At 37.0% G+C, this 24,070-nt stretch overlaps 1 protein-coding gene across 1 annotated transcript in view; it reads left to right on the top strand.

The window, feature by feature from the left end:
* The window catches only part of LOC108039701, a 47,955-nt gene that overhangs the window by 18,764 nt on the left and 5,121 nt on the right, over positions 1 to 24,070 (top strand). Inside the window, exons 3-7 of the mRNA XM_044460141.1 lie at positions 18,383 to 18,594; positions 20,237 to 20,372; positions 20,609 to 20,742; positions 23,454 to 23,576; positions 23,653 to 23,842. Coding sequence (XP_044316076.1) covers positions 18,383 to 18,594; positions 20,237 to 20,372; positions 20,609 to 20,742; positions 23,454 to 23,576; positions 23,653 to 23,842 — 795 coding nt within the window. The remainder of the gene's footprint in view (positions 1 to 18,382; positions 18,595 to 20,236; positions 20,373 to 20,608; positions 20,743 to 23,453; positions 23,577 to 23,652; positions 23,843 to 24,070) is intronic.

Here is a 24,070-nt window from a genome sequence, read left to right as displayed (position 1 = left end):
ATTTGCCGTTTACTGCTCTGACATTCCAACTTGGCTGCAATGCAGGCAGGCGACTGACGTGCCTTTTGTCGGCATCCAACAATTGCGCGAAGAGTGCGGTTGATGTCAGCCAGTTTGTCAGCCCGTTGAGCAGCACAAGCTGAAAATATTTTCGTAATCTGATGGCGGTTTATGCATTTTAGTTAGACTTAAGTTAGGAAAGGGGTTTACCGATACTAAGTTATTTGAAAAACTCTCTATAGTTCTGAAATAAAATGAAAATAAAATGTGTCAATGTGTACGATAAAACGGATATACAAAAAAAACATACCTTCTTTGTAGATTTTTATGGCCATTCATCTGAAAAAGCTTTGTAGTTTTAGCAGTCAAAGCTGATACTTTTTCTATGTTCCGATTACACTATAAAATATTTCACTTAATTTATTAGCAGCTCATATAACCCTTCACAATCCTATTCAAAAGAGTAAACAATGTAAATCCAACTCGTTTTTATTGTCCATTACATTCGTACACATCAAATTGAAATTCATCCAAATTGTATATCAAAATTGAAAATTAATTTGCCAGCTCTGTTTTGTAATCCCATAATGTATATCAACTTCAAAGTGGCCTACGCACGTCAAAGTCGTCTGAGCTGCACTTAAAAGTGTTTTAAACAAAAAAAATCCATTTAATTTGCACAATGCGAGTGAAAAAATTGATTTAAAATGCAATTTAATGCGTACTGTTTGTAGAAGTGGTTGGTGTGGCATAAAAGATTATGAAATATCATCAAAACGATGTGAAAAACTGGCTTTAAATCTCATATACACATACATACATGGAAATGCAACAAATTTGTTGACAACAACCGGGCGAACAACAACAATGAAGCCCCAACAAGATGGTCAATGTACCCGTAGAACTTTTATTCCCTTTTTTTTTTGGGTATGAAATATGAGTCAAGTTTTCAATGCATGCCGGATGCATTCATTATGCCGTTGACGAGAGACTCCCAGAGTGGGAGGAAGTGAGATAGGTAGAACGGCAGAGAGAGACGGCTATAGAGTGGGGGCGAGCGAGACTGACGGACACACATGTATGCCATTATAGAGTTTCTTTTGCCGTTTTTTTACATTTATGACAAATGCATTGCACTCACAAAGCGCACACACACACGAACACTGTCGCAATCTTTATGATCTCATGCATATGTATGCGTTTATAAATGCCACGATACTGTCGACAAAAAGAGAAGGATATATATATAAAGGGGAAGCTTAATTTTAAACCAAAATGGTGGTCGGTTTGGTCAAGACACACTGCCAAAAACGAGTTTTTCAAAATAAAACCAGAAAGTCTTCGTTAACGAGAAACTATTATCTGACCACATAAAAAAATTTAATGGGGTTAATATTTTATTTTACTCCAAGCTGATCATTTAAATTCTAGTTAATTCTCATTATATTTATGAAAAATAAAAATAGAAAAAAATATTTTCTAACTGAAAACAATGTCATTAAGTGCCTTAATAAATATGCCTTCCCTTCATCAATTGTCCTCACCTTTTGAAGCCAAAAATTAAATTAACCTTCCAGTTAAACAAATAGCAACCCGTTCATTCAGACATGGTGATAAAAAATGCATTGCATACAATCAGGCTTTGGCAGTAAAGGATTCTCGAAAAAGGAGAGTGATTGGGAAAAGCAAAATGGAAAATAGGAGAGAAAATCGCTTAAAAAAGGTGTTGAGATGCCAAGTCACGAGAGACGGCACTTGGCAGAAAGACGTTTGCTAATTTTCTAAGACATCAATTCGAGGGGTGCAATGAAAGTACGTGTGACAATGTCTGTCCCCCCTTTTTTTTGCACCCAGCCACGCAGCGTTTTTTGCGCTGATTTTGGCACGCACACATTTTGCATACTGATCAGCAATCAGTGGCAGCAATTCTTCGAACTTTCGAGGGCTTGAGGCCAACTAGGAAGTGTCGAGCGCAAATTAAAATTCCACTTTGGCATTTGGGGAATTCAATTATTTTTCGGTGCCCGAGGGCAGGGGGCAAATCATCCGGCTACTACCACTTCCATTTCCACTTCCACTCCCACTCCAAAACATGCAAGCTGACAGTTTGTCTTGTTGTTCGGCTCCTTTTTGACCACCAATAACTGGGGAGACGGGCAGTGGAAGGCAAATAAATACCAAAGCATCGCTTACACATGCCCAGATTTATTGCCACCCCACTCTCACGCTGATGCCAATTGTCAGGCAATGCAATCAGCGTGTTTATTGATTTGGAAAATTAAATATTTTTCCTTGATTTCCCAGAGCGGCGAATGCAAAAGAGGAAAAGTCGCGGCCCTATATTGCCATAAATAACGCAATCCGATTTGCTTCTGTGCCTTTGCTTGCTTTATGAAATTTCCGAATGCCCTTAGAAAGCATTTTAATTAGTTTAAATTCCCTGACAAACTACAAGAGATTGGAGCTTTCGACGGGGTTGTAGAGGTAGAGGTGTTTTCTGAGTTTGGAGTTGGATGTGTGCGGCATCCACCACAATGTTGTCGCTTCCGTATGGCATTCCGCTAAAAGCAAAAACATGTCGGCACTCGGCGGAGCAGAGGCGAAAAAATATTGTTGGAATTTCGCTTGCTTAACGGAAATGTATAAATTGCATTTTGCGCCATCGCAAAAGAGCCTTAATGCGTAAAATGGCGGCAGGAGTTGAGTGTGCCGCTCTGCCTGAAACTGAAGCAGGTGCATCTGGAAGAATGTTGTGCTAAATTTTAACACACGCACTCATACTCGAAAATAAATTGTACAGCTGCAGGATACACGAATGGGCGACAAAAGTGTCGCTTACGGTTTAGTAGATTTATATAAGTAGATTTATATATATTATAGTTATGGTAGTTCAGAGAAGCTTAAAGAAACTTTATACAACAATTGGTTTTTGTTTAAATATTTAATTCATTTAACAAAAACAAATTAAGATTTAAATATGGAAACTGGTTTTAACTCAAAAATAAACAAATATATTTATCTTTGAATATTTTTCAATATTTTAAATTAAATACGTTCCTTTATCTTTAAAATTTAATCCATTTAAATCATTAAAAATTAACGATAAACATTTTACCATCAAATGTGTGAAAACAAAGTTTTCGGTAAAATACAACTTTAAAACAACTTAAAAAAGAAAGTAATATTTGTAGATTCACGCCTCGTTGGCTTAAATTTATTATAGACACAACTTTGCTACTCAATGAGCTTTCCATTTTAATATGAGGTGTCAGGTTGTTAACTCCACACATATACACACTAAGTAAGCCACCGCATAAAGGGCAACAATTTTAGAAATAAAAGAGGGGAAAAAAAAGATGGAAAGTGTTAAGAGCATTTTAGCTCTTCGTCTTGCCTGGCTCACAATTCACAGACATTTTTCACCGCCATTCTTTTGAATCTTTTTCGGCGAGGAAAAAGCACTTTACACTAATGCACCTGAAAATTTAAAACATGTCATAACATAAACATTTATCATCGCGACAGGAACCGGAAGTTGAATTTTGCGTTTAATCCTCTGATATATTTTAGTGTTTCTATTGCATAAAAGGTTGGAACAAGAAACCGACAGTTATTATCATCACTATTACTTTTCATTTTATTAAAACCACTTTTGCCATGTAATTATATTTTCTCAAATGCAAGTCTAAGTCAAAATAAATCATTCATTTGTCTAATGTAGAACATTTTCACAAACTGCTCTCAATTTTAAGCTAATTGATTTTCCTAGCAAATAATAAACACTTCCACAGACCCACTTTCTTCTTAATTGTGTCCTCTCATACCAGCAAGAACCAAAAATAAACAAAGCAAAATAAGACTCTTCAGAAAGCCTCATAAATTCCATTAAGAATATTTCTTAACGCCTGTGAGAAAAAAGTAGTCTAAGTGGCCCTTAAAATCTTCTTCTCTGGGTCTTCACGACTGGCAAATGTGTGTGTGTAGGCAAATTTTTAATTTATTTCAATTTCACTTTTAATTTAGGCACTAATCTAGGCAATTTGTACTCTTACACGCCATTAAGCAGGACATGAAACGAGAAATTAGCCGAGATCAGGGAACCAAGGCAATAATTAAAATACACTTTCCCGAGGGTTTTGTAAATCTAAAATGAGTTAGATATTTTAATTTACGTTCAATCTCTTAAGTAATAAATATAGAATAATAATAATTTATCATTTGCCACCACATGGCAGTTTATAAGACTGAAGGCATAGAGGTTTTAAATATGAAATACTTTTGCCTGAAATAAGAAAAACAATGTTGTAATCCAGCTGAGTAACCTTAGGCCGGTAAAACCTTTATTTGTTCAAGATAACAATGATGATAAAAACAGCCAACGCCTTGGTCCATCGCCTTGCTGAGATGCCGTCGCTCCCTTGGCCATAAAATGCCCTCGGAATATTTATTTGCTTTCATTTATTTTCAATAATTTCGAAATTTCCATTACATTAGTTTCGGTTGTTGTTTTTTCCCTGCTTCCCTTATGATGTTCTTTATGCCTTTGCACGAAAACAAACAAATTTTTTGGGGGCCGATTTCGAAGGCCACCCCATCGAAAAATTCTTGCTTTGATTACTAAACTAAATTTCACCCCCTGGAAAAGTTGCTACAAATATAAAATAAATGCCATCGGTCTGTGTTCCATACACCACCACCCTCTGGGGCCGAAAACTTTTCTCATTTCTACTTTCGATACAGCAGCCACGGCTGTTGGATTCTCTTCGAGACATTTTTCCTTGGGGTTTTTGGGATACTTTTCGATACTTCTCGCTGCTAGCCACCACAAATCCAAGTGACATTTGGCACTTGCCCTTCGTCCTGTCTTCGGCGAACAAATTTACACATCTTTTGAGTTGTTTTCGGGTTTCTTTCCTTCGCTTTATTTTATTTTCTGTTCTGCTCCGCGGCTGCTCCACTTTGAGTTGCTTTTGTCGTATAGCTTCCGTTTCCTGTTCATTTGCTCACATTTGGCATGTCAGATGCGAACATTTTTTTAATAAAACTGTCAACAGTTGATGTAGATTAAGAAATTATGGCAGTTCGAAGAAAGTTTTCCTTGGTAATGTTCGGTTTTGTGTTTGGACGGGGTGGAAAATCAATCAGCGACAAAGTTCTTGGGGCAACGAACTAATAATGTGACTGCACAGGGAAAAATAATTAAGGAAGGCATTAAACTTTGTTTGTTTCCTTAACACTAGCTCATATGAAGATAGCCACACAATCTTAAGCCCACTTTTATTGCTCTGACAATTGATTTTTGGATAACAAATTAAAATGAGAATTCGTTAAAATTATTATTCAGAGATTGACATTTAAAAAAGATCACGTTAATCACTTTAATTTCTTCATTCATCGGTTACGAATTTAATTTGTGAACAACTTCTAAAAATTAATAAATAAATATTTCATAAAGACATTTACTTTTACATAAAATTTCTCAAAATTATTTAAATTTATATAAATTATGTTACTTATTTCCGGCGGACGATTAACAATTCTAGTTAAATAATTTGCTCCGCTTTATATATCACTTACATCGGTTCAAAATCCAGTGCCATTTGGTCTGCAGAGAAAAAAGTGACATTTGGTTACCTTGTGTTTTCTTCCGTAAAGCTCATTAAAGCATACATTCTGTTTCGCCTTTCGACTGGGACGACCGTTTGGTATCAAATATGGCCAATCCAAGGCCACTTATTGCATATTGATGGGAATCCGATTTGGATTTCCCGCCAGCTCAAAGGAGACCATCTATTCTGCCTTTATTCAGCTGCCAAGACTCAGGATATGCCCATACCAGTTTCAGTTTCCATTCCAGAAATGGTTGCCAGTCGACACTGGTCTTCCTCTGTTCCGATTTTGCTTGCGATTGCAACAGAATCATGCATAACTGCATTTTAAAATCACTATGAATGGGCCATTGGGCTTCTAGACTTCGATTAGCCATCGTTATTGCCCTTTTTTGGTTTCCGAAGAGCAGTTTATAAGGTGTACGATGCAGGTAGTGGATTCATTTTGCCTAGTGCCCATTCATTCTAATTAGGCTACTTCTTAACAGTTTTCATTGGGGCCTCAAACTGAAGAGTTCAATTACTTAGAAAAGCAAACAGTTTAGTTCAGTAGTTATCGGTCGAATATCTTAAATATGTATAATGCAATACTTTAAAGAATTGCTTTTATGGATGGAATAGTCTCGTTGATAATGACATCTGTAAGTATCGAACCGTTTTTTCTGCGTTTTAGGGTAAGACTAATGAACTCTATAAGATAGATCCAACTAGATCCTAATGCGAAAATAAAGACTTGGTTCGAGAGCACCGCCACTCGTGGATAATCGCTGGGCGAATCAGTTAAAGCACAGCATTCTGGCCCTTATCAAAACCAAATTACAAATCCCCGCCGAGAAAAAACGGTTGGGAAGACAGGGGGGAAAACCCCAAGGGATAAGCCCAAACAACAATGGGATGATTGAAGGGGCCAAAGTCTATTATCAAGTGAATGTGCCATAATAAATGCGAACAAGACAAATGTGTGGAGACCAAAACGCCGAGGACTTGTCTTGTTCCCCGCGTTGACTTTAAGTTCAAGACAAGACACTGCAAATCTCAGTCACTCGAACATAATCGGGGTCCAACTAATAGGAGAAAGGACGGACTTAGTGCTGTTGTTGCTCTACTATTGATAAGCATCGAATTCATTAATTTATATGTTCGATGAGAATCAGGCGGGGAATCGCACAAGCAGAAAGGAGTTCGCCTCCTTCGTCAGGATGGCTTTGTAATGTGAAACTAAGTGATTTGAGCCGGACATGTGTGCGATTGTATCCCTTTCCCCCGTGCGTGTTTGTATCTCAGAACGTGTCTGTATATCTTCATTACAAATCCTAGCTGGCTTTCGCCTTGTGGATTTCAAATGAAATGTTCTGCCTGTCCTCTAAAGCTATGAGCTGGAGCCCCATCTACAGTAGCACAGTGGGTCAGTAACTGCTTCGTCCATTAGCCATATTCAAAATCATACAAGAACACTTGCTTAATTAATGTCAAAAATATTGAAAAGTATAGTAATTAAATACACTTGACTTTGATATGGTATTGCCAATAGTTGAATATTTGATTTCAGTCTAGACTATCCGTCTCTTTATTTTAAGAACGGTGAGTTCTTGAGTACAAGAGGAAATAAATATCTAATAAATACTTTTTAATTATTAAACACACTTGACATTGTTCTGGTTTTGCCATTAAATGAACAATTTTAGTCCAGACTATCTACCTCTTTATTTTAGTAATCCTGAGTTTTTTAATACAAGAGGAATTAAATATAAATAAGTATCATATAAATATCTAATTAGTACATCTTGTAAAACATTTTAAATTTAGTTGTTATTTATTACTGTGTTAATTTTGTTATTTAGTTGCTTAATCTTTAGCATATGTTTAGATTCGTAGTACGTATATATGTAGTTTGATGACATAATTGATAATCTCACCACTACTAAGTCTAGTAACAATCTTGCCCCACTGTGCCATCTCTGCACTGTCTTCATGACCAGAGCTGCCGCTGCCAGTTGCCTTTTCTTTGGGGGGACTTGTAGCTTGACTTAAGTAGTAATTTCAATCAATTTGGCCGAGGCACCACACGGAGACACACACTCTGGCACGCAAACAAAGAAAAAAGGAAAGCTCATGCCCAGGGATGGAGAACAATAAAATCTGAACTTAAATATGTCACAGCAATTAATACAAAAGCAGAGCGAAAGCCAAACCCAAGCCAAATACAGACACCAGTCCGAAATGCCAACTGCAAACATGGGACGATAACTGGGACTTGTGTCAAAAGGTCCTCGCAACGAAAGTGAACTCCCACACCGAAGGCCAATTTGAACTTACATGTGGTTCTGGGGGGCGTAATATGGACATGGCCAATTCCTCATCTTCCAAAGGTGGACTGCTAGACTATTTTGCATTTGACAGCTCATTTGCGGAATGTTTCTTTGAAATTTACGATTTGGGCTTTTGATCAATGCGAATATTGTCAACTCAGCCCCGGGGTCGGATGATATATGGCCAATCGATGATCCAAGTCAAACAAAACCAAAAACATTTACACAATTAGAAAATAACCCTGGCCGGCCAATAAATCAACAATATTTACATATATCAAAAAGACAGAGAGCAAGCCAAACAAGTCGGACTTGTTATAAATCAATTCGCTACAATCAATTAAAATGCTAAAAACAAGGACATTCAAGTTTTTGTGGTTGCTGCTGTAAATGTTTGAACATCCTTTGAAGGAGGCAAGTTTGACATGACCTAGAAATGATTTTGTTGTAATGCAATATAAAGTGCAATAGTATTTCGAATAAACTGCAGGTCGAATTGTTTTATAATATTTTGGCATAATAAAACTAGCTATTAAAACAACAGGCAGATAATTTTTTTTTGTGAAACATTTGAAATTAACATATTTTAATGATTAAACCAAAAAATATTCACCAGATACTTCTTAAGTTTATTCATTTTCCACAATGTCCTTTGCTTAGATTTGTTAAAATGAATATTTTAGACTATTGCTAGTTGAATTTCTCCAATTGTTTTTTCTCCGCAACGCATCTTCAGAGTTTTCACTGCTGATATCAAACAATCAGACCAAACCCCAGACCAATCAATAATCCCAAAAGCTCCATTTGAGTGGCATAAATAAAATGTACGGAACGGCAGACCGAAGGTTTTCATTCCCATTCACTTTCGCTTTTCGCCTGCCAGGCTTTCACATAAATTTCCTAAGATTATAGTGCCCACAGATCCGAAGATGCCAGCTTGTCAAGAAGCAATGGCAACGGTAACGATGATGGTGATGCTAAGGTGCTGGAAAATGGCAGACAGCAACTGAAACTGCACACGAAACTTGGCATTGGGTGGGCGTGGCCTTCCATCCTTTCACCTTCCACCCGGCAACATTGTTTTGTAATTTATTTTGTTTCAGACAGTTTTTCCATAGCGAAATGCAGGCCCCCGGACCGAAATCAACTTGCTACTTATGCGTCGTCATTGCATAAACAAGGCACTCGACGGCAGCAGGTTTTCCGGTCTGGTTTCCCTGGGTTTTTCCCTCACTGAGAAATTGCAACATTACGTGCCCCAGGAGCCACGTCCACTTCTCATGCAAAGCATGCACAATTCTCCTGAGCTCTGGACTAAAGATAAATTGATATTTTGGGACTCTCTCTCTGGCATCCCGATATTTACCTTGGTGCCCACATTTTCTCCTCCCCCCCATTTTTCCTTTTCTTTTTTTTTTCTTTTTTGGTTAGGCAATACGCAAATGGTAAAACTGTCCATTAACAGAAAAGAGATAAAAAATAAGAAGAACAACAGGGGAAACAATAAGGTGGGCGGGCTGCAGCAAAAAGTTGAAATCCTTTATTGTCCATTGTCGGCCATGGAGTTCTCTATCAGAATGCCTTAATTAAGAACGCTCGGAGTCTGGCCAAAGAGTCAGACTTCATTTCGATTTTTAACAGCGCAGCTGTTACCAAAAACCCAACGATTCCCCTGCAAAAAAAAACCCCACTTTGTCCTGTCAGAGCAAAAAAAAGAACTGGAAACCAACAATTTGCAGTTTACAGTTAACAGCAGATCGAGGTGGGCGGTGGGTGGGGGGTGTGGTGGTTCATGGGACACGTTATTGGAAAAGCAGTGAAAATTGGTTTGTTTGACGGCCCGATGTCTGGCGAAATAACATAGCCGCTCGCATCTATACACACACAGAACCGTATATTGCATATATCGCATATAGTTACCGTCATTGTCGAAAACTCTCGGATGGCAAAAGAAATTACTTTGATAGGGAACAAAAACTTTACGGGCCGAAAAAAATAAAATGTAAAAATGATAAGGCCGCGAAACCAATAGACAGTCAATCAGGACCTATGTATATATTGGAATCGACGAATATATTTTTGTTGCTCTTATAATTCCACATGAGTTAAGGTATCGAATGCATATCGCTGTCATTTAAAACATTAACAAAAATATTTTTAAACTTGCATGAATAATTTTTTTTCTTTAAAAGTAATGAAAATATGTATGATTTTGGAAATATTTTTTTAACAATGTACGAAGCCGAAAAGAGTTTTTTAAAGCATCATGGATGTGTATTTAAATTTATCATGGTTAAAATTGCTTGGCATTATTATTCTTATTGTTTATTGGAGTCTACAAGCAGTAGTTGTTCCCTTCTCTAGTCCCTTCAATATTCTAATCTCTTGAAAATCCAGTGCTCATATAGAACATTCACAAACATTTCGAATCGTTGAAGCATTCATGGAAAACCACTCGAAATTCAAACTCTTTATGCACACATGGAGGAAACCGTTTTTCACAGCAAATATTTACAAGAAATACGAATTTTAATTTATGCAACAATCGACGAGACGAGTCGGTCTAGATGGAATGCGCCGGGGGTTCAGAGGGCCACACAAATCGATCCATCAACTGCAGTTGCAGCTGGCCATGCAAGATTGCTGACGAAAAACAAAAAGTATATTTGTATCTATGCATTTTGCATGCGGGCTTTCAGCAACTGTTGTCCACCAGGTAGTTGACACACCCCACTCACGCCAGCCAATTGTCACACAGCAAACCATTTATGTTTATATTTGGCACATTGCACACTTCTAAACCCTGCACTTGTCGGTCAGAGCTCCACAAAGGGGAGGATCAACAGTAGAATTTTTAAATGGCAACCGGGAAGAGCTTGAAATGATTTGGCGAGTTAAAGAATTTATTAAATATTTTCTTGTTAACTACCATAATTACTTGATGTTTCCTAATCTTCCAAAAGTTTGGAAAAGTCAAGCCAAGTTTTGATGGCCATGGCGCTCAAAATAATAGTGAAGAATGTATCGAGAAATAAAATTAATTAAATAACTTGGATGCAGGATAATTTGTTTATATTTTAAATTTGTATGTTATAATTTCACAGCAAAAATTCTTTAATATTTTACACCAATTAATTCTCTAAGGGATTTAAAATGTTAATAAAACTTTTGTGACTTAGACTTGCAAAAAACAAACTATCAAAAAAAAATTTTTTTTAATTACCAGAAAGAGTCTTGAGTCTGGAGAAAAAATGAAACGCAAATAAATGTATTAATAGGCATTAAGAAGATTTATGTGGTTAAATATAAAATAAACCTGGTATTCTAGAATCGCAAACTCTAAGCACAAACGTTTCCGACAGTATCCATGGCAGAGACCCCTCATAACAATGCCATCATCCACCGCTCTTGTCCTTCCTTAGCTCATTGCATATCAATGGAAATGAGTTTTTACGGAAAGTTCTTTTCGACTAAAGAACCGCCTTATGATGGGAGGAGCGGAGCAAGGGGGCGGGGTCAGAAGTCGGGCCATTGTTGTTTCCATGTGCGATGATGCTTTTGGCGACGCTTTGGCGGTCGCCTGCGAGTCCACACACTACAGACACTCATGCAAATCTCCAATGAATGCCAAACCCGGGGTCCTTTCGTCTGAATCCTGGCCAGCTTTGTAAGGGCCACACCCCCTACGCCCACCTCAGGACCGCTGAAAATGACATGACAAATACATGCCCGAATAGTATCCCAGTTTTTCTCTGCCCTCCTTTTGTTTGATTGATTTTCGATGATTTTATCTGTGCATATTTTTAAAAACACATTTTATGGATGCATTTTTCACAGTTATAATTTATGGATTATTGGTTAGCTGTTTGGGTTCTCTTATTATATTAAAAACAGTTTTAAGCTCGAAATAATTTATAAATTCGCGTTAAGCCCAACTGTACATTGTTCTACTCTTAAAATTATTTTTTGATTTAAATTTGAGTGGAGGAAATGCCAGAATATTTATTTTATTGCCATAATACTTAAATTATACAATTAAAAACAATAAAAATGGCTAATTAATATAAGAGCAGAGAAAAATTAAACACACATAAATGGAATGGAAATAAAGCTGCACGGTGAACTATTGTTCAAAATTTATTTAAACCTCTATTAATATATATTTAAACAAAAAAGGAAGAAAACTTCGGCAAGCCGAAGTTTATATACCCTTGCAGTTATTACAAATCGACCAGCTATATGATATTGCTGTCAAATTTTAATTTAATTAAAACCGTATTTTAATAATATTTAAATAATACAAAATACAACAGAAATAATTAAAAACAACAAAGTTATAATATTTTGGAAATTTTTGTTTTTCCGATTGTTCCTATGGGAGCTATATGATATAGTCGCCCGATCCGGCTCGTTTCGACTTATTGCAGGTAGTAGCAATAGAAATACAACTTTTGGGAAAGTTTCAAGCAGATAGCTTTAAAACTGAGGGACTAGCTTGAGTAGAAACGGTTGCCTTTACATTAACAACCTAAGATTATAAAGTTCAAGTATACACACAAACTTTAAACTCCTTTTCTTATATGTATGTTATCAGAACCCAAACAGGCACCGTGCTTTTGAATTAAAGACCATGTTAGAAGGCTTAAGATGTATTGGCGATGCCTTGCAATTAATTATTAGCTTCACTTATTTTTCAGCTTACTTACACATATTACAAAGACATTGAATTCGAGGCTACGTGCCTGTTTTGCTTCTGATAACAGATAAGGAGTTGTCTACAATAATTAACAATTAACATGCAGTTACCTAAGATGCCTGTTCACCTGATCCCTTAACAATGACTTATATTCCGAGGCAAAGTGCCGGTTAAGCACTGATAACACGTTTACTTGCGCTAGTTAATAATAGAGTAGACAATTTCAATTAAAAGTAAATGCATGTTTCTACGGATTTAAGATCGAAGTCTTTACATAAGATACATTTTTGTAGAAAAGAGCAGATTTCCAGAAAAGCAATGAAACAAGTATACACACACAGCTCACAGTTATCTAACTTAAAATACCCTCTGCTAGGGTATAAAAATATGTGTTCCCAATTTATTATTCCCCATTTTGTATCTTGTGACAAAATCGTAACTTAAATATTTAATCCTTTATTTTCACAAGCATTCTGATATATTCAATTTCGAGTGATGCACAATACATAAAGAAAAAACATGACAATGGACAAGTGTCATGCTAAAAATTGCACAGATTTTCATTTAACATAATTCCCAAAAAAAAAAGAATTCGCCAAACCAGAGTGTCGAAAAACCAAACAAAACACACACAAAAGTGGGAGTCTGCCGCCATTGTCGCGGCTTCAATTCAATACAATAATAATAAAATTTGTATGCAAAATAGGCGTTGAGTGTTGAATGCATGCAAAGATTGCAGGATGAAACCACGGGGTGCAGGGGGCTGCAGGGGGGTGCAGGGTGGTGCAGGGGGGTGAAGGGTGGTGTATCGGGCAGTGGCTCGATTTACATATACAAATATGCAGAAGAGACGCGCTGTTGTTGTTGTTGTCGTTGGCGGTGGTTGGCTCGTGTTGAAAAATCGTAATCAAAAATTGCGCAATAATTTGCATGTTTATTTAATAGCCCCAGCGCATAGAGCGCCCAAATGACCCCCGGCCCGGCCCCTCCCCCTTCCCCCTGTGAAAACAGGACAAAGTGTCCTTTGCTTATACACACACACACATATATGTGAATGCTGTGCATTGCAGTGACAAACATTTTGGTAAAAGCCGAAAACTGCGAAACTCTGCATTTGGTTTTCGCTTTTTACTGCTTTTGGTCACCCTCATTTCTAGGCTTTGGCCCCCCTTTTTGCTGCCATTGAGTATCTCATAATGTGAGTAATTTTTTTTAACTTCCCTCCTAATGAAATTGTCTGCGGGCTGAGCTTTGTTCGTTTGCTTTTTTTTTTTGTCATTGGGGTCCAAAACGTTGGCCACAAAATTTTATGACACTCTGAAAACAAAACACAACCCAAAACCAAAACAGAAAACAAACAAAAGAGAAAACCCAAATTAGCGGACAATTTTAGAGATAGAGGTTTTTGTTTTGGGCTTTTCAAATTTGAGTATCAAATGCTGAATAAGCAATGCTCCATTTGTGTTTGTTCAAATAAACGGAAAGTAATATAAAATAAATAAAATGGAATCAATAAAATAAGCTTATTGGTGTTACTAAAACTGATAAGTAACATATTTATGAATTTAAAATCATTTAATATGAAAGAAATATAAAAGATATTCATATAGTAACAACTCCAGTCTATTTTAACTAATAATTAATATGACTATCTGAATATTTTGTATATATTTAATGCATCCATGTCTTCTAAAAATGTTTTCTTTAAATCTTAGTTCTCCGTCTTTTAGAACAATACATATCTATTAAAGCCAAAAGTAAAGCTTAGTTCAGTACAAAATTTATACCTAAAAATAGATTTTATAAATGTGGCCCAATAGTCATATATGACTTCACACATAAACACAAACACACTTTTGGCAACACAAACATGGCACAATATTTTGACTGTTTCGTAATTTATTTGACATATTTATGGGGTTCATAAATACAGATACATATAAAAATGCGTTTATTTCTATTTGTCGATTTTTTAGTTTTTATGGCAAGCAATGAAACTGCAAAACAACAAGAGCAACAAAGTCGGCATCAAAAATGTATTTATACGTGCAAGTTTGGACTACTTCCAAAGCCACGGAGCATGTAACACAACAAAAACAAATAATTTTACCCCTTTTCGTAGTAGCTGTTGTAGTTGCAACGCTCATACACCGCCTGGTCAAAGTTGCAATAGCAAAACATAAAACATTTTTTATGTAATGATTTCTTTCCCTTCACTCCCCTCCCGTCCCGCACCCATCTCCTTCTGGCTTATTTTTCGTTTGGGTTGCTCCTTTCGATGGGTCAGCTGGCTGAACTATTGACAGCTGATGATAAAAAATTGTTTGAAAAATAAACCAAAAGCCTGGACTAACAGAGTGAAGGCGAAAAGTGTAGGAAAAACTGGGATCTAGTAATGGGTTTTCGAGCTGGGCGAAAAATGGCCAGTTAGATTTGGCTTAAAAAAGAACTGAAACGCATTACTTTTGGAACTTGACTTTGGCAAAATGATGTAGAGGCTGAAGTTCGAAGGTTTAAAAACTTTTAAAAAATGACTATTAAAACTAGAAGTTCCAAATTAAATCGAATAATAAATAAATTAAATGATTAGCAAAGCTTTATTACGTGCTAGATGTTTTCTTATTACAACTAAAATGTGAGAGTGGTTTGTTAGTTGATACTTAAGTCTTCTAAAAAGGTTAAATAGTGATTCAAAATGTAGTACAACAACTCCAAAATAATATGAAATCATTTTAATTTCTATAACATTCTCCATTAGTCCACACCTTATATTTATTTGGAATGGGTTTATTATAATGAGTCCTATATATTTACGCTTCAGTCCTTCAGCCAATCCATTCCATTTGAGTACATCCCAACGCATCCATTCGCGAATTAAACATTTTTCGCCTTTACACTTTTAATTTATGTATTTACTTTTCTGGTTTATTTGCCTTTCTTTATGCCAGCCGGCAACTTGGTTTTCCCATCGTCCCGACACTCTGTGTGCCTACCACCTGCGGCATTTTCACTCGCCGAGGCTCTTATTGAAATTCCAAAGTTGAAATGACTGCAAAGTGGGTAGACGGATGGGGCAGGACGTGGGTTTCGGGTGATGGTCGAGGTCCTGGCAATGGCTACAGTGTTGACAGGCATGTCAGTTACAATACCCGTCGTCGTCATCGGTTGGCTGTCGTTCCTCCCGTTGTGCCTTTCTTTTTTCTGGTCGAGTTCTGTGGTCGCGTCTCGGTCTGGAGTCTGCTTTGAGTCTGCTATTTATACATATATATATGGAGAATAATACATTTTCGGGGGCTTCTCTTAAGTGTGAGAAGCACTTACAAGCCAACTTAGAGGAGACCTTATTTTTGTTTGGTTTGTCTGTGTTGTCTGGCACTTTGTTTTGCTGCTTAACTTTTGATCAGCTTTTAATATAACTTAATGTGCCCAAATTAAATGCATTTTGTCTGTAAAGTTTTATTACAAATTACAAAATTCGTTGAAGTTGCGGTCAATGGCTCAACAGTGTGCAAAATCAATAAAAACGCCAGTGTAAGCCAGAACATAAATTTATAAACATGTTTGCAATAAGCTGTAGTAAGCCACCTAAACTAAAGCTACTTATTGTGTGATCCACCAGGGCTTAGCAATTTATTTTGGGGAATTATTTTTGTGTTTTTAGGTGCTGAAAAAATCAGGTGGATATAATAAACTAAATAATTAGCAGCAAATAATGAACAGCGTTTAATAAACCAAATAAAATAACAGTTCATTAAAAGATAAATTTCAAATCAGATATAACGAAACATTTTTCATGATTCAGCTTAATGAAATAAAAATTCTTTGGTAATTAATTCAACTGAAAGTTAATACCACTCGTTAGTAATTACGGTAGCAGAAAAATAGTCATTTCAAATGGCTTATAGAAGCCATAGCAACAATAAAAGAAATCAAGAGAAGACGAAGCTGACGTAGAAGTATAAAAAGTCACACAACAAAACATAGCAATATGTATGATAAAGCATGTCGTGGAGTAGCTTCCCTCCAGACTCCAAACTCAACTTTTGCTGAGTTCTGTGCAGGTTGGCTTCCCTCCAGTTAAATGGTGAACCATTAAAAGTGGACATTTGTAAACATAAACTGACAGATAAACACCCAAAGCAGACACAAAACTTCCTCCCACCGGGGATAGAAGGGTAGGAAAGTGTACGATACGAAGAGTTGCCCCTGCAATTTTCATTGGTTTATATTGCATTGCCACACACATATATCAAGGGAAAGGTAGCGACCCACACATCTGACCAGGGAAAGCAGTTAAAATACTTAACAAACGTAGATTGTAAAAGTTTTTTATAACAAAATAAAATGGCAGGGAAAGTTGTTGTTCTTGCTGTGGTTCTTTTGGGGCGGGGATCGGGGATCGGGTATCTGAGCAGCCGGATAGTTGGATAGTTGGGTATCTGGCAATCGGACGGTGGTCAGTGCTAAACAACAATGTGCAGGGGACATTTCAGTTCGCCCTGCGATAAATGCAGCCACATCAAGTGCGGGTCGCAGGGCACGGCAAAATGCTCGCTCGTTATATGGGTCAATATGGGAAACAAAAGCATTGTGTGCCGGTAGAAACAGAAAAACAAACCGGAGGCAACGAAACAAAAAACAACATGCACTGGAAACAGTTCGTAATTAATCGTGGAAAGACCACAATTTAAATTGTTTTTAATTAAATATGTTTTATGAAATTGAGCGATACATTTTGTAAATACATAAATCAGGATGTACTTTAGACCTATTTTTAGATTGGAATATTTAAGTTGCAAGTTTTTAAATCATTTATTATTTACTAAAAATTTATTCTAATTTATACATAAATGTGTTTTTTAAATTTGATATTAGCTAGATACTTTCACTGCTGAAAGTAACTCTGTTTTCTTCCTATATGAGTTTGGTTCTTATAATTCAATTTTTATTGTGCTAAAGTTAAACATTTCCTTGTATAATTTGATTATATATTGTATTTTAAATAATTTTTAATTAAAACTTTATTTATTTTAGTCTTTCATTCAATTCTTTTCAGTTTTTGAATCCCTCACTCACTCCCAAAGTGCAGTAGTCAAATGATAGGGTTGAGGGAAAAGAAAGCAAATCGAGAAATCGGTGGTTGGATGGGGTTTTACTTTGCTTGCAACATTTTGTGTTGTCATTTGAAACATCGAATGGAAGGCAGCGGTCGGGTCAGCTGGTCACTCGCTTTTCAAAGGAAGGTTTCGCATAGTAGTTAGCATCGAATCGAAATTCTAAGGTGCGGGGAAAAGGTCAGTTTTCCACTCACCTTTCTGGCTTGCCGCCCTTTTTTTGATGGGGTTCAAGTGGTTATTGTTGGGCAAGGTACAAAAAATTGAATACGAAAAACATGGTGTGTGCAAATTGGTACAGGAAAGAAAAAAATATTGTATGTTTAATATTTACAATATATAAAATAAATAAATTTCAATAAAGTCAAGTGCGTTTTAAAATGAAATATATGAATTTAATTATATGTAAATAAAGCTTAATTCAATATTGATGATTGCTGTTATTGAGTAAAATTTGAACAATACAACCTTAAACAAAATTCTAAGAAGCTCTCAAAAAAGCATTTAAAAGTGTGAACTTTTTAACGATTGATTACAAAAGAGATATAAAATAAATTGTACATTTAATCGTATAACTTTTAAATACACTTTATATTTACGAACCGTGCAGTTTCAGGCTTATTTCACTTAAAACCAAACTCATTTTATTTGCAGATTTTATTGTGGCACTCAAGGATGTGTCGGTAATGATACCACAGGCGGTGAAACGTGGCAGCAATGCGCTGTTCACGTGTAATTACGATATGGAAAACGATACTCTATATTCGGTGAAATGGTACAAGGGCAAGCGTGAGTTTTATCGCTACACGCCCAAGGAGAATCCGGCGATGAAGGTCTTCGCCATGACAAGTGGCCTCAATGTCGAGGTAAGTACAGCACCCAGACGCTGCTGTGAATATGGATAATTCTCCATAACACAGTGTCCCCATAACGCGCACATGTTACTGCAGTTGCGTGTAAATTATATCCATAATGGCTGATTGCCAGGACCCCGGCTGTATTCGTTTTCATAACGACGCTTGCCGGCTTATTTGCCCCACTGCCCGTTGTAATTATGCCAGTCCATCCGGAGACGGATCCGTTAAGAGTTGTTGGGCGTGGCCAATTAGTCGCGCTGGCAATTGACTTGCGGCTCATTAAAAAACAATATATACAGATTACATAAGGCCTCGGGGAAAATTGACAACATCAAACATGAAACCACTCTCTAAATACACTTTATAAATATTTAATTTTTCATTTAGTAATATTTTGTGTAATCAAGTCTAAAAAAATTAATTAATCTCGAACATTATTTCCATTTGAGTAGCCAAAAAATAGAATAATAATAATATACGCAAAGGATTAAAATAATCTTTATTTGATGGGATATAAAAAAGTGATTGACGCTTAAATAATTGTCTGATTCACTTGATTTGTAAAGTTTTTCTGCAACTTTTAAAATATTAAAACATATTTTATATTGAACCCTAAAGGACCTGTAGAAAGGGTATAATAGCCACCTTTAATTATAACGGTGAAATACACAAGGGCCAATTAGGTATCAGCGGCAACAAATTGGGTTAAACATTCAGCCATTGATCCTGTGGAACTACCAATGACCTTTTGCGCCACCCACCACTTCCTCAACATAATTTTATTCCCTCCACTGCCTTTATGTGTTATTTATCCTGAAAATGACGCACACTATTAAATGCAATTTATTAAATTTGATTTTTATTAAGTGAATTGTTATATGAGGTTTCCTCATTTTCTCTTCGAAATATTAAATTTCACAAGCGTTATAAAATTGAAAAATACCCAGTTACGTTTTGAAGAGCTTAAATGTGGAAAATTTATGGAAAATATTCGGCTAAATAAAAACTACAAATGTATAATTTTAATTGTAAATAAAATAAATTACCCAAATTCTTACGGTTCTTTCTTTAATTTTAAGAATTCTTAATTTCCCACGGTCGAAAAAATTATTATAGTTCCTTGTAAAATACAAGATATAAGCGTATGGAATACTTTATTTTTGTCCATTTGAAAATCGGCGTAAAATGGGCGCTGAATGAGCTCTTCAGATGGGTCAAGTTATGCTTCTTACTTTCATCTTATTAGAAGCTTAAGAGAAAGGAATAAGGATTACTTTTCGGATTCAAAAGACAGCTGCTACTCTTAACACTGTGTCAAGTAGCTTTGAGTCAAAGAAAATCTTAATCAAATGGAGATGAGCACTTCAGCTTTAAAATCAACCCTTCACCTTTATGCCCTCAATTTGCACTCACTTTCCATCAGGCAATCTTTCACCAGCAGCAGCAGCTGTGCTTTTCGTCATTCACAGCCAAGACAACATTTTCATATTTTTCCTATCCCTTTTCTTTTTTCTTTTTCACTTTTCACTCGCCGCCGCTGGTTATATTCAATTTCTATGCACCGCGTCCAGCCAATTTTGAACCAACTAATTTTTATTACGTTCTTCATTTCCCCGCCGCTGACTTTCTCCCTTCGCTTTCTCCTTTGCAGCGCAACCTTTCGAATCAGAGCCACGTCGTTCTGCAGTCGGTGCCGCTGAATATTTCGGGAAAATTTACATGCGAAATATCCGTGGAGGCGCCCACTTTCCAAACGGCCATGGTGTCCGGCGAAATGGAGGTGGTTGGTAAGTGAAAAACCAAAAAAACAAAAGAAAAAAACCTTAACGTAGAAATCAAAAAAAGATATAGCGTTAAGAATTGCAATGGGCTAATGGGAAGGGAAGGAACCGGCGGTCGAGGCAAGCAAATTAATTAGAACAAATCTATTTGAGCCTGCCACCGGCTTCGTCCTTTTCGGCTAATTTTACATTTCCATTCCTTGGCTAACGACTGGCCCTCTCTTTTGGCCCACTTTTTGCAGAGCTGCCGGAAGAGCACACTGTGGTTACCGGGATACAGGCACGTTATCGCATCGGCGATTTGGTCGACGGCAATTGCTCAATTAAATACTCGAAACCGGCTGCTAATTTGACATGGACTATTAATGGTATTGTGGTAAGTTTTGGTTTCGTTTACCACTGTTATCCACAGCCGGACACGCCCATTCCGCCCCCATCCGCCCTTCAATTAGCAGGCAATCGAAAAACGGTGAACCTAGGTCTTTGATCGCCTTCAATTGATGGGCCGCCAGTTTTTCAATTAGTCGTTGGTTAAGAGAGGGGCTGAAACTTGGTTGTGTGTTCGAATGCACTTTGAGTGGCGAAATCGGTTTGCTAATGCAAGTTTATTGGAGCCTAGGTGCTCTCCCAAATTAAAAAGCTGGGATTACCATTACAATTTGATTTAAATTGATTAAAATTAAAAATGTGCTTAGGCATTATGGTAAATACTTATTGTAAATACCAATAATATCTAAATAAATTTGTCATTTAAATAAATAAATACTTATAAATTAAAAATAAAAAGAATTATGATATTCAACAAATATTTTAAATGTACAGTAAAAAACAAATCGATGCACAGCCTTTTTTAAATAATATGTAGACTATTGGATCTTAATTTTATAATTTCACTAATTAACTGAGTTCTAAATATACAAGTTAACATAATATAGATACAAAAACCCAAAAATACGTGCACTCCCAATTTAAAAGACATTCGCAATTTGTGCACTAATTTTCTGCAGATGTATGAAAAAGTGCTGAAATTTAAAATAATATCTTTTTACCTTGGTAGTTTTTAATACAGATTTTAATTGCATTGGCAAAAGTCTATGGCTTATCCGGACTTCAATATCGTTTATAATTTAAAAGGCTTTTTAAAATTTGGGCGAGCACGATTTAAAAACACTCGGGTTAAGCTATCAAAACATTTGCTTTTATTTGAACATTTTCAAATCGAAGTACATTAAATAGTAAACTCTTTAATTGCCTCCTCGCATTTGATCAATCAACTTGTTTAAAAAAACGAAAATGCAGGTGAAACGTGGCCATTGGTTTTGCAATTTTTTGCGTTTAGTGTGCGATTTTTCATTTCTCGTCTGTTGCATACTTTTTGGCACCTGTGAGTGCGGCGTTTCCATTTTGCAGGCCCATCTTTGGCATTTATATTTGCCTAGAACCACACTCTCTTGCCCGCTTTTTCTTCTTCGGCTATATACATTTTTTGATATGCCGTCAGTTTTTATGCCATTCGCTTTCGCCCGGATGGGTTGTACTGGGCTGGGCTTGTCTGGATGTTTTATGGCCGCAACCACAGCAGTCGACTGTCGACTGTCGACTCCAAACCGGAGGTCACACTGCCTCCTGCCAGTTTGCGCCCAGCTGCTGTCATACCTCTCCGCATGATTGCACAGGTGTGATGCGGGGCTGGGCTGCAAGGATGCCTGACATGTCCTGGCATTTTGCGTTCGGTTTTTCAAGAAACGTTTAGGTTGTCAGCTAGTTTTTCTCTGCCGCTTTTTATGGCGGCCCAGAGAACATTACGGCCTTTCTCCCAGACTTTTGGCTGGTGTTATTGTTATTGTTTGCCCCCCATACCAGACCAGACCAGGCCAGACAGAGGGTTACATTTACCTGCTGGCAGCGGCTGGAGTATAGTAAATGCGTTGTCAATGTCACGAAGGCCCTCCAAGTCATATTTCAAATTTGCGGCCTTTGTGTGTGCTTTTGTAGGTGAGAGATCAAGTTGTAAGTTGGCTGGATTTAGTCAGTGTTTAACTCCAAAGTAAATGAAGTGGGTTTCACGGCCTTAAAGATTCATGATTCTAATCTGTCTGCAAAACATTAATTTAAAGAGAAAAACTGCTCAGTAATACTAAATTAAGTATATGGAAAGCAGTTTTATTTAATTACATGTATTTATTTTGGATATACATAAGAGGTTGGCACCTAAAAGTATATTCATAAAAACGTTTTAAGGATTCTCAATACTTGTCTGTTTAAATCATATTCATGTTTAACGAGTATCAACACTATTTTCATAAAAAATACAAAGCGACGAAGTAAAATCACTAAACAAAAAACAAATATTTTGTTTTAATCCGAACTAAGAATAAATAAATTGCAATTTGAAAATGCAAAAGTTTCGGATTTAATCGTCATCGAAACAAGCAACTCAGCACAAAAAAAAAAAAACATATTTATAAATATGCGAAAATAAAGCAGGGAAAACTAACACAAACAGCACTTGAGTGTTGCCTACTGTGGGTGGCCATGCAGTGGGTGCGGCCACTTGATCTTTTAGCTAACGAGCGCATTTCAACAGGAGCACCACTCACCCACCACCCATCATCATGTGTGCTGTCAGCTGTGGGTGATGGGGTGGCGTGGGTGGTTTATGGGTGGTTGTGGGGTGGCTTGGGGCCTGGGCATCGTATCTGCCAGGCACTTCAAACTAAACTCACCGCAAACAAAGTGGCCTCGTCTTCTCGACACAGCTCACCCATGTCCTTTGGCTCCTGCCATCCTCGCCATCCTTCCCATCATCGTCGTCATCAGCATCAGCATCAGCATCACCATCATCTGCTCTAGTTAATCACTCAAGCGTAAATCTATTCATCATTCATAAGTTATAAATTTGCCTGAGCCGCTCTGGCGTGGTCGCCTTTATTTTTCGGGCCAAAGTGTCAGCTTTCGGGGAATAGTTTTCGCTTTCATATTGCGGACCAGGGCCACTTCATCGCAAAAGGATTGCTGAATATATACAAATTGATTTCGCTGCAAATTCGAGATGCCACTTGACATTATTCGATCCCTTTGTTGCAGGTGCCACCGCACCACATAAAGACCTATCAGACGGAGAGGCGGGAGAACAGCACCCTGGAATCGGTGACGAGTGCCATAAATTTCATGGTCACCAATCAACATTTCCTCAAGAGCCAGATGAGGGTAAGGATACAAATACAATCCGCACCAGTTGAGATTCTAATAAAGACCGCTTCTGTTCTCCATTTCCCGTTGTCAGCTCAAGTGCACGGCCAATATCTTTGACATCTTCAAGGAGGAAATGGAGAGTGTCATCGAGGAGGACCGTCCCAGGATAATGGCCTCGGGCAGATCGTATGACATCAACAATTATCCCCTCGAGGACCACACCAATGGCGAACGGGGCGGCTATGAGGATCACAACGAGTCCTATTTGACTTACTACTCGGGTAAGTACTTTGTGTTAGAAAAGGAGGACATCTGAATAAAATCTTGCCATCAAACCAGACCACGATGTGTAAAAAGTCCTTAATTAGAAGTTTAGTTTTCCATAGGTATTGATACTATGAAAATCATTTAAAGAATTACTATTTTAACAAAATAAAAACCCTAAAAACTCTTTAGCCCCGACAAGTGACCTTTTACTCGTTAGAAATTTGTTCACAAAAGTAAAAGAA

The sequence above is a fragment of the Drosophila rhopaloa genome, unplaced genomic scaffold, assembly GCF_018152115.1.
Source record: "Drosophila rhopaloa isolate 14029-0021.01 unplaced genomic scaffold, ASM1815211v1 contig_2, whole genome shotgun sequence".
Lineage (NCBI taxonomy): Eukaryota > Metazoa > Arthropoda > Insecta > Diptera > Drosophilidae > Drosophila > Drosophila rhopaloa.
This window is presented reverse-complemented; position numbering and strand designations above follow the sequence as displayed.